We start from the raw sequence: 11697 nt of genomic DNA, 5'->3' as shown, positions 1-11697 counted from the left end.
AGCGGCCCCCGTTAGCGTACTGCCTTCTCTGTCTAGGCAGTAATGTGTCTGCTTTTTTTCCTCTCGCTTGAAATGCACTTTGACGTTTTCTAACAAATAACACAATTTTCCCTTTGTGTTTCCCTTAATAAAACACAGAAATGAGAGCAAGAAAAGGAAAGTAAAAAAACATGTTCCTGTCATCTCCACTCTGTAGCAGGACGTCCTTCTCCCTCACTCTCTGTCTCCCTCCCACCAAGCATCGGTCTTCCCACCCCTCTCCCCAGATCTCAGCCACAAAGATTCACGAGTCTGATGGTGTCGCCTCTCCGTTTTCTGCCATAGAAAAGGGGTAGCTCCAGGGCTGGTCTACATGTCTCGCCCGCATCTTCCACAGATCACTACTTGACTGGAGACAGATGATGGGAGAGAACTTGAACGGGATCAGGGCGCCTCCCACTTGAAGAAGTACCACCCCCACCCCCGGTTACGAGGTTCCTGTACACCCTCTTGGGGCTCCATGGTTACTCCTCACTCGTTGCCCTTACCTGTCCTCCCATGATGGCAACTTCTGGACCAGCCTGACAAGGACTCTACATTTTCTCCTTAAAGCAGAGTACTAGGCTTAAGACACAGTCCCTGGATCTCTTGGAATCTGCTTGAAGTTGCAAGATTCCTGATGTTTGGAACAGCTGCCTATCTCTTACCAGGGATAAATGGGAGTTTCCATACTTGAGGCCAAACACCAACTGTATAATTGCAATCTGGGGAAGATGTGGCCTACCAGCAGCCCGTGTGAAAAAGGACTAAGTAGGTTTTGTTAATAACATGTACAATGTGAGTCAACAGCGGCCAGCCGCTGAAAATGCTAACATAAAATCAGACCATGCTAATGAATGTTTTATGGCCAGAGAAAGGAGAGGAGGCCCTGAACATAGGATCACTGGAAAGTTGCAACAGGTCTGGCTGCCATAATTTATGAGATATAGAGAAAAACTGGAGAGGGTTCAGAGAAAAGTGAACAGGATGGGGGAGGCCGCTCTGCCCACATCTGACAGATCTTGGAACTAGGATTTGACATTGTGAGTGCCCAGCCCTGAGCAATCAATGGACCTGAGGTGGAAATTCTAGGGGAATGAACTTGACCATATAAATAAAATAGTTGTATCAGATGAGCTTTAAGGTCACTTCCAATTCTGAAAGTCTGTAATTTGCGAAGTCTCTTCTAGAGCCTGTTTACCTCGCTTCCACAAATTCTTGGAAAGAAATATTTCTTTCTGATACAAGGGAGAACATGGCTTATTTTTCATAAAGAGCTTCTGGACAGTGGCTCTGTGGTAACATTTTTTTCATTAAAAAGGTAAAATAATGGTGTTTGAGTTAAAAATGGAAAACCATGAGGCATGATCAGGAGGATTGTTTACAGATGGAAATATGCCTGTTCACTCATTCATGTCACTGAGTTGACTAAGGGCCAAAGTGAAACAATAAGGGGTAGGAGTGGGATTCATGATCCCTAATTCATTGGAAGGGGTAAAATAAATCATAGAAGATAAAACTGAATAAACAAGGTGTATCTATATTGGTTTAGACACATCACTTGGACACATCAGCTAGTCCACACCTAGACAAATTCTGCAAAGCACATAAGGATCCACTGGTTCTACTGGCTATCCCATTGTCCAAAGGAAGTCTGATTCTACAAACTTTAGACTGTGGCGGGGCCTTACAGACCATATAGTATAGCCCCGTCATTTCTGATAGGAAATACTGCTGCCCAGAGAGGTGAACTGATGGCCTGACTGACCCAGTGGCAGAGATGGGAGTGCAACTGAGGTCCTTTGATTCCTGACACACTGTGTTTTCACCTTTACTGCAGTGCTTCCCCCCACCCCCCAGAGAGTGAGTGCATCCCTCATCCATCAGTTAAGTAAAGGGTACTTGTTGATCACATATATGTGCCTAGCTCTGCACTGAGGACCCTATGACTTATAATGTATCACGAGATACAACTCTGTCCTGGAGATGCCCAAGGGCCAGCTGGGGAAAGACATTCCTACCAAACCCTTGTGTAATCTACACTAATCAGGCTGCCTTCCAGATGCAAGGACCACTGGAAAAAGTTGGGTTCCAGATCCAATGAGAATCTACCCACTTTCAGGATATTCTCTAAAAGAAACATTCTCACTACTGGTTAACATATTTCATAAATTCAAGACCTTCAGTGCAACCAAAACTCTGCTGGACATTTAAAAATATTCTTTATGACTGTATTTGCTTAACTCTTTCTTTCTTGCCTAACTTCTATTTTATGTATTCTCCTAAGAATACTTGTCATTCATATACATTTTCTTCACACCCTGCTCTATCTGGGGTGGCAGAAAGGACAAAGGACAGGTGTCAGGGGACATGCCACTAGCCATCTGGTCAACATCAGAGAAATCTCCCAGCCCTGCTAAGCGCCCCCAAAATCATCTGAAACAATGGATAAGACTATTTGTTCTGCCTACCTCACGGGTTTATTGTAAAGATCAAGCAAAATCATGTATGTGAAAGTACCCTGAACAGTATAAAGCAGTGTTCAAATGTAAAGTATTAAACTCTTTGCCCTTTTCCCTTGTTTCTCTGAAGTGATATTCAGTGTTTGGCTTGTGCTTGCTGGCATAAAGTACTGAAAATGGGGTCACTGCCCCTAAGCACACTGCAGCAAGTGCTGCCAGTACTTTTTCTTTAAAAATAAGGAAGTGGTCCTGTCCTTGGAGCAGGTAATAGAAAAGGCTTGCTCTGTGGCATGTCATCTGCTCAGGTTCACCTTGCCAAAGTGCGTGGGAATTCCAATTCACTTCTGTTCCGTTCAGGAACTGAGGGGCCCCCAGAGAACCCCAGAGAACTGAAACTTCCCGTAGTATTCAGGTGCCCTCTGTGCTCTGTTTGCCTCATCTGTAATATTGGGATAATGTCTCCACTTCATAGGGTTGCTGTAAAGATTAAATGAGTTAACTATGTAACCAAGCCTGGAACAAAATAAATGTTCCATAAATGTTAGCCAGTGTCATGATTTTTTATTTTTAATTGAGCCTCCACTTGAAGCCCAGGACAGTGGTAACCTCCTGGGATACACAGGAGACCCAGTTTCTGCTCCTGCAGGGGCTAATGTTCTATCACTGGAGGCTAGGGTTAGGAGGTGTAGTGAGTTAACATTTCCCCCCAGATACTCGGCTCCCCTTACAATGTCCCCTTAGCTGACTTCCAGCGCAGTGTTATTCCGAGCTCATCTCTTGGGGGGTCAGATCCCACCTAGTCGCTACCAGGAGCCTGATTCAAGCTCTGGCCTTGGATCCTCGGCATCTGCATCTGTGAACGTCTTTCGAACTGAAACGGTGAACGGGGTTTTGAGACCAACGGAAGTTGGGAACTTGCGGGAGCCCTGAGTGACCAAGAAGGAGTTTGAGTAGCCCGGAGCTGCAGGGTCCCGCAGCCACGCGCGGCAAATAGCTTCTTGGCCTTTCCGGCGGCCCGGGTGAGGTTTGCGGTGCTTTTATCACTCGCAGTGGTTGGAGAGCGGCCAGGGAACCAGCGTGCCGGCGCCGCGGTCCAGGTGGCGTGGAGATCTCTGCGAAGGCGCATTGGGGGCTCGGGGCCGCGGGCGGCATTGGGGCCAGCGCTCCCGGAGGTAGCGATTACACGTGGAGGGGAGGAAACTTTGCGTGCCCGGGAGGTTGCAGCGGCCGAGGGGCACACCCGGCGGTGGCCGCGAGGTTGGGCTGCTCAGCCAGGCTGGGAAGCGAGCACCACGGGCCCTCCACGGGACGCGCTCCCAGCCCCCTCCCTGCGCACCCCACCCCCTTCCCTCCGCCGCGCACGCAGCGCCGCGGCCCCTGTCAGAAGCGACCGGATCCGCCCCAGCCAAGCAGGGCCCGACTCGCACCCAGGACCGTGGGCCTCCGCCTTCCCTCTAGCCTGGAAGAAGCATCGGGCCCTCCCCTCCTCCCGAGGAGCGACGCGGGCGGGCAGGACGTCCCGAGAAGGCCGGCCGCCCGCGGCCACGTCCCAGCCCGGCCCGGGCGCGCCGAGGAGCGGAGCCAGGGGCCGGCGCTCGCTCCGGCTCCCTCCCGGGCGCGCCGGAGCCGGGGGCGGCCGCGCTGGCTGCAGCCTCGAGGGCCTACGCCTCCCCCGGCCGAAGCTTCCCGGGGCGCTCGGCAACTTCATTCGGCTCTTGCCACCGGGAGCGAGCTCACCCATCAGGTAAGGAAGGCTGCCTGTTCCTAGGCTCCAGCTCGGGCGGGCGTGTTTCTGAGAGTTGATTTGAAATGCATCCAAGAGTGAGCAGGGCCAGCCGCGGCTCCTCCCCGAAGCGACTTCTTTGCTCCTGCAGACATTCCCGGCACCGGCCGACCGGCGGGAGGACCTCCCCGCGCGCCCAGCACGCCCGCTCCTGCGCGCCCCCAGCAGATCCCAGCCCTGAGTCCGGGAGCTGGCGGGACGCTCTCCGGGTCGCTTACTCTGCCCCTCCTCGGCCGGGGCAGGTGAGGGACGCAACGCGGCCGGTCTGGGCGCGGGCTATAGACCTCGTAGTTCCGCGTGCCTGGGCCGGGCCCCGCGAGGGAAAACACCCACTCTTTTTAATCTCCATTTTACCCCAGTAGTTGGGTTCCCGCAGAGACGTCCCTAGGGCCCCCACTAGTATAGGTTGGGGCGGAGTCGAACTCGGGATGGGAAACCTGGGCTGGGGACCGGGTGGAGGGGGTTGGGGGGCAGGGGAAGGAGAAACGCAGTTGGGGGGCGGAGGCCTAAGTACTTAACGCGTTGACTTCGAGTGAAATCAGATCAGTCAGAGCAGTTCGCTGTGACTCGTTTCTCTCCTCCCACCCCACATTTCTCTTGGCTGGACTCTACCCTCCCAGCTTATTCTGGTCACCCTGGACACTCCCTCCCTCTTTTCCCAAGAGTGCGGTAGCTACGGGCGCCACGTCCCAGAGGGCACAGACGCCTAAAGCGTCGTCTCCTCTCCTCTACAGGTCCTCCCGGCCCGGCCCGAACATGCTGGACGGCCTGAAGATGGAGGAGAACTTTCAAAGCGCCATTGAGACGTCGGCCTCCTTCTCCTCGCTGCTGGGTGAGTATTCAGGCCATGCGCCTGGGCGCACCGTCTTTCCGCCAGGCCCCAGCTCTGGAGCCCAGCTTGCTTGGACCCGGTCGGCAATAGGGGAGCCAGCGGCCCGCTTCATGCACTCACTTGAGCCCACTCCCTGTCTAGCCGTCAGTCTCTGTGGGTCCTTCCTACCCTTAACCGACAAGCCACCCCAGGCCTCACGTATCGGGCACCGAGCTCCCCAGAGCCGCGAGGGGCGGGCGAGATTGCTTGCAGGCATTTGAGTGGCAAATGATTAAAAATACCCAGGACTGGATTTTTAATCACAGAGCTGATCGACGTCTCATAAATGCCGCCGTCTTCTCTGAGGCTTAGGGACGAGCACACAAACCCCCAGTCACGGAGCACCCAAGTTCGAGGCGGCTTCTCGCCTCCACCAACTCCAGCCCCAATCTCAGCCTCAAGCACGGCGGAGAGGCTTTTCCGGGCCGGTGGGCAGCGCAGCGCGGGGATTAGCCCGCGCGGCAGGGCCCTTGCCTCGGCTTTAATTAACTGGAGCCGGATCTCGGGTCCGGCGTGTCGCCCTCCCTCCCGGATCTCCCCAGTCTCTTCGCAGCGACCACGAAGGAGCGGCAAGCCCAGGGCCTCGACCCACACGCGGGTCTAACCGAGCTGAGGCCAGGGATTCCCACCCTCCACCCCGCACCCCGACCTCGATGCTTTTCAAGTTTGGTGAATGGGTGTTTTAATTTTTTTTAGCGGGAGGGGTTTTCGTTTTGTCAGTTAAACCTCTTGCCTCTTTCCCTAACTGGGAACCGCTAGAGCAGGGTGGAGGCGGAGGATAAGGCTGTTCGGCTAGAGAAACCAGACTGAGGGAGGAATCCCCCCCACCAGCTCCCCAGATGAAACGAAATCTCGTGCACCGCGTTCCCCTTTTTCAACCGCCCTTTCGGAAACTTACCGACTCCATACAGCCTCGGAAGATCCAGGGTGTCAGAGCTGGCCCAGACCTGGCGCAGGGCGCGCTCGAACTTCTTGCGTTCAGCGGGCGTCGCGGCTCGCCCGGTACTCCCTGCCCGGCCCACGTCCGCTCTCTGCGCCCGGGTCATGGCCCTAGACACCGACACAGGGCAGAAGGAATAGGAAATATTTTAAAGATCTCGCTACTTCTTGTCCTCCCTGCCTGAGCGCCAAGGTGACCGGCACCGCTCCCGAGCCGGTGGCTGCGTCTCCTAAGGGGAAGGCGACCGAGTAGCAGGGAAACTGGGAAGGGTCAGGCCCTTTGGGACACCACGCGCAAAGGTATTGTTACCCGGGGGAATAGGCCTTCTTTAAATAGCTGTGAAACGTGCCGACAAAGCGACAAAGGTGGCTGAGCCTCCCACCACCCTCAAAAAAAAAAAAAGCCGCCCCCCCGCACCCGCAAACTAAAGGGACAAAAGTGACACAAGTGCAAGGATTGGTACAGAGAGGAGTCCCTTTCGCGCTGAGTCGGTTTGGGTGCGGTTTCGCCCTCACGCGTGGCTGCTGAGCTCGCCTGATTCCCGGAATCCTGGCCGGACACTCCGCGGCGTCTCCGAGTCCTGCTTCTTTACTTTTTTTTTTTCTTCCCTCCATTTTGATGCTTCTTAATTATGAAAAAACCCATCTGTAATTTGCGCTCCAGCCAGCAGTTTGGGGTTCATTGGTTTGAACAATACTTAGTTTGCCTAGGGCGAGAACAGTATTTTTCTGCACGCACGGGACTTTTTAGGAAGCAAAGAAAATGTAAAGTTTTCCTTCAGAAAATAGAAAAGAATTGCGTTTTAGCAGAAGACAAAACCAAACAACAAAGTAGAAAATTCTTTTTACACACTCACGGTTTTAATAATAGACAATAGAGACAAGCATAGTGAGTGATTTAGTGATTACGTGATAAACCTGGGAGCACAAATTTATTTGCAGGCCGATTTTACAGGATGTGCGCACGTTTGCGCGCATACCAGGGTAGGTTTGATCATTAAAGGCCACTTATTGATTTCTACCCCCTCCCCTGGTAGAAATGAAACCTTCCCACATAGTCCCTGTTTATTAGAAATGCCATTTGGTTTGATTTTGCTCTGCTCTCCAAATCTCAGTTTGGATGTTTTTCAGGGGGGCTTCCCATGGTGGGAGGACGCAGGCGTAAAACCGTGGGTGTGGAGTGATCCGTAGCTGGTCCGGGCCGGGTTTGGCCGGGATGCTGGGCCGGCTCGGCTCACGGGCGGACGTCTGTTGCTGCTGTAGGCAGAGCGGTGAGCCCCAAGTCTGTCTGCGAGGGCTGTCAACGGGTCATCTCGGACAGGTTTCTGCTGCGGCTCAACGACAGCTTCTGGCATGAGCAGTGCGTGCAGTGTACCTCCTGCAAAGAGCCCCTGGAGACCACCTGCTTCTACCGGGACAAGAAGCTCTACTGCAAGTATGACTACGAGAAGTAAGTGCCCGCTCCTCGGAGCGCGTCCCACACACTGGATCAGCGGGCGAGGGAGACTTTGTCCTTCTTCACCCCCTCATATGCTTCTGGAAGGAGCAAGATGCACCCGAGTGCCCAGATGCGCAGGTGCCCATTCACCTGCATCCTCTACGCTCCCCAGGGCGGCAGAGGACTGCGCCGGTGCACACAACCACGGCCCAGGCCCCGCAGAAGCGCAAGGGATGGCTCCCGCTGTGGTCTGCTCGCCCAGTTTTCCCGACCTGGCCATTCCCCGAGGACACTCCTTTGTGGGTACTCCCACCCCATCAACGTTGTTTCTCCCCTCCCTGCTTCACGGGGGTGCCCTTGGGGGCGGCCAGTGGCCCACCTCTGCTCGCCGGCTCCCCCTCCACCTTACCCACCTGTCTGCGCCACCCACGCGCTTATGCGCAGGGCTGAGGTGGTCTTGATTCCATAGCTTGGGTCCCCTGTGCTCCTACCTCGCTTGGCTTTGTCCACTGGGGTCCCCGACAGATTGGGCTCGGAAACACCACTGCTGCCCCTCTGAGCTCCGCGGCAGCGCACGCCCCTTTTGCTTTTTCTCTCACTGTATTCTCCCCAGCCCCTTCCCCGTTGTCTGCAAAACCCTCGGGCCATAGGAGCAGCTAGGCCAGGTCCTCCATCCTCCGCCTCCTCCCTAATTCCCATCTGGGTATGCGTTTCTGCCACGCCGCAGGTTCAGTTTCCTCCCGTCGACGACGCGAACGTTCTGGTACGTTTTGAGGAGAACTAGGAGACAGGTATTTAAGAAAGTGGATTATTTCGATTCTAGATCTCCATAATGTCTAAAGCCTGGATGAGGCTGGGGAGTGGGAGTTCCTGGTTCCGGCCAGGCAGGCCTGGAGTTGCTTAGTAGAGCTAAGCGGGGGTAGGCTGGGGTGGGGGGGTGGGGATGGGGGACTGCCTTTCCTGGTCAAAATAGCTCAGTAACAGGGACGCTGACTTCACCAAGCTGTGCGGAGTATCGAAGCAAAGAAAAGTGGCTGAAACGGAGGCCTCTGTTTTTGTACCCGAGGACCGCATAAGTGACGGAGTGCCCTCGGGGCATGGGCAGGAAAATTCTGCATTTGTCACTGGTGAATGAAAGGGACAGCACTATATGAGGATAATCAAGGGAGGGTTAGTGTTCCTGAAAAGCAGTTCCTATCGTGTTATTAAAAACACACCATGAAAGGAGGTTTCCAGGAGAAGTCTCAATATAACAAAAAGCTCTGAGAGAGAACAGAAGTATCTTCTTTTCTGATTTGCCTGGGCTCTGAGGTTTACTACAGACTGACAAAGCACTCAGATCCAGTGACCACACACACAAAAATTCTTTCTACTACTCTCACTCCTTTGCTATATAGCAAGCTTGAATTTTACCCTCATGTGGATAGAGTATTGGGCATTTTGTTTTGTTCTGAAAAGATAATTTTACATTTTTCAGCACACCAAAACATAGGTGTTTGATTTTGGGTGAGTTGGGCAATACAGAAATATATAAAGAAGTGAACATGCATCATCTTTACCCAAAGTGGTGATTACGGTTTCAATTTTTTTAAAAAGAAGATGTGGTTGTATCTGTTCTTGATTGTTTAGTGCTCTAGCGTCTGAGCGAAAAGGGCTGTTTTTAGGTAATTAAGCAGATTTTGTGCACACAACTTCAAGTACCACCTTTGGATAAAGCTTCTGGTTGATTGCTCTTTTTTTTTCTTTTTCTTTTTTTTTTTTCCCCTGTTGCTTTTCGTCTGAAGGTTTTGGGATTGTGTAGTCCCAATCTTTATCTTTGTGCTTATAGATTACTGAAATGTCCACATCCTTCAGGCACAACACTAGCAAATTCAAAAGTATGGGAGCTTAGGAAAGGATTTGGGTGGTGAATTTCTATTGTTTGTGGAAAAAAAAAATCGCGAATCAAAGAAGGCTTAAGGGTCAACACAGCTGTCTGGCCAGTCAAATCTTCTTTAAGGAAGTCAGGCTGTGTCAAGAGGAGAAGAAACAGTTGTTGTAAAGTACTTAACACAACAATGTCCCCTCCATTTCAGCCTCCCAGGTTTGGAGCGGTTTGGGCTTATTAGCCCACTAGGGTCAGTTCTCCCTGCACAAAGCTATTTCTGCAAAGGGAAAATTGCAGGGATCAACTTGCCAGCTGTTGGCCAGAACCAAGAAGATTTTACAGAGTAGTGTGAGCTACATTGTTTGGAGAGGTGTTGATGCTACAGTGAGGGTTTTTAATTTTGATTTTAACATATATTTTGGAAACACAGATGGCCAAAATGGAGTTGCTAGTCTCTTTAGTTCACTGTCAGCACTTGTCTGTGCCCAGAGCCTCCACTGTTTTTTCAGATTAATTTTATTCCGTTTTTCCCTCCTCTGTTCCCCGTCCCAATCCTGTTCTTTAACCAAGCAGGGCTGTAATATATTTAATAATCTTAATGGCATTCATCTGCGTGGTAGTTGCTATAAGAGAAGAAACGGTTGGTTTGTTTGTTTGTTTTAAAATTAGGCTCAAGACAAATTCCTTTATTCAACAAGCTCTTTGAGCTTCTACAGGCAAGGCACTAGGCTAGGGGATAGAAGGATACTGAGAAAAAGTCTCAGAGCCTGCCTTCAGGAGGCTTATATTATAGCCTGGCACTTTTTCCGTCTATATTATCCTAACTATTGAGTATTTCTTGAAAACCTCTACTGAGACTGTAGGACTAAGTATTGAATAGAAGCTGTCTGGAATGACCAGAAATTTAACCTCCAGGAGGATGCAATTCATTTTAGATAATAGTCATGAAACAGTCACAGAGAGCACATTTCCTCTTTAACAAATACATTTGTAAACATTATTTTTGCTTTTTTTCTTTGGATCTTTTTAAAAATTTGAGGCCCAGCCAAGGCAAGTGGTAAGGAAATTAAGATGGAAGTTAAAGTGATAGGACAATGGTGGTGGTAAATTATGGAACAGTTCATTGAAAATGAATATTCAGGCAGTGCCCTTGTCTCCAAAATTCATGGAGTTCAAATGCTGTTTTTACACATCAAAATAAAAGAACATACAGCTAATGTACAGTCTTCAGTGAAGTTCATAAACATAATATTAACAAAGTGGGCTTATCCTATTTATGTTAGCCATTTGTATGTGCATTGCTGGCTATTGAGCACTGTTGCATTTGAATTATTAGCTGCCTATTCATGGTGGCAGGCAGCCAGTTAAAAAGTGAAATTTCTGCTCTGTCAACTAGTTGTTACACCTTCTTGATGTCAGACACCATATCTGTCTAATTTTAAAGAGTTGAGTTGACAGTGGCGTCTTAGACGTACAGCCATTCATTTTAAGACTTCAGGGTATTTTGTTAAATATTTGTCTCATACACTGTGACACTCTTAGGAATAATTTGTCTCCTCAGCATCCAAAACAAATAAGCATTTAAGTCTGGAGTGCAGAAAACTGATTTATGAATGTCCAGAAATTAAGAACTGGAGGTGACCTTTATTGTTCATGACGTGCCGTCAAAGAAAAATAACTAGTTCGGTGGGATGGTACATGCACAGAATTGATGAAGGGGCATCATGTCACATAAAACATCAGGATGCTATAGGTATGGGTGTTTAAACGTTGGACTCAGCTGTCTTCAGCATTCCCGAAAGTTAGCAGACAACCAAAGTATTTTCCAGCCTGGGGAACTTCTACTTACATAACTCTTGTTCCCTATTTAACTGAGTCCTCCAGGATCTGGTTAGTTTGGAGTTTTCCCTGAATTTGTTGCAAACAAATACTGTAGTTGGACTTATGTTGGAGAAAGAAGAGGCTGCTGAATAACAGGAATGTGGTAATACAATAGATAATTAAGCCTTCTGGAAGGGATCCCACATTTAAATCAAGTTTATATTGTTTCTTTCATGTGCCTGGCGGCTCTGTGTGTCAGGCGGGGCCCTCTCCCCTCACATATGAAGTTTATCATTACCGCTTAGATTGTTCTGGACATCCTAGGAGCAATGTGGGATAGTACTGCTGTCATCAGGGCTGCTCTTATAACATCATAACTCCCCACATGTCAGCAAAGTGCAGGCCTTGGGAAACCTTCTCTCAGAGGGCCAGTCCATGTTTTCTCCCCTTTCTTTTGGAGCAGACCAGTTTTTCTGAAGAAGGGGACTCCAGTGAAGC

At 50.5% G+C, this 11697-nt stretch overlaps 1 protein-coding gene across 1 annotated transcript in view; it reads left to right on the top strand.

Annotated features, from left to right (window-relative positions):
- Positions 1 to 4360: 4360 nt before the first annotated feature.
- LMX1A (LIM homeobox transcription factor 1 alpha) overlaps positions 4361 to 11697 on the top strand; it is a 156215-nt gene continuing 148878 nt past the window's right edge. Inside the window, exons 1-3 of the mRNA XM_059059746.2 lie at positions 4361 to 4505; positions 4998 to 5095; positions 7337 to 7523. Of these exons, the coding sequence (XP_058915729.1) occupies positions 5020 to 5095; positions 7337 to 7523 (263 nt within the window). The 5' untranslated portion in view covers positions 4361 to 4505; positions 4998 to 5019. The remainder of the gene's footprint in view (positions 4506 to 4997; positions 5096 to 7336; positions 7524 to 11697) is intronic.

The sequence above is a fragment of the Kogia breviceps genome, chromosome 1, assembly GCF_026419965.1.
Source record: "Kogia breviceps isolate mKogBre1 chromosome 1, mKogBre1 haplotype 1, whole genome shotgun sequence".
NCBI lineage: Eukaryota > Metazoa > Chordata > Mammalia > Artiodactyla > Physeteridae > Kogia > Kogia breviceps.
This window is presented reverse-complemented; position numbering and strand designations above follow the sequence as displayed.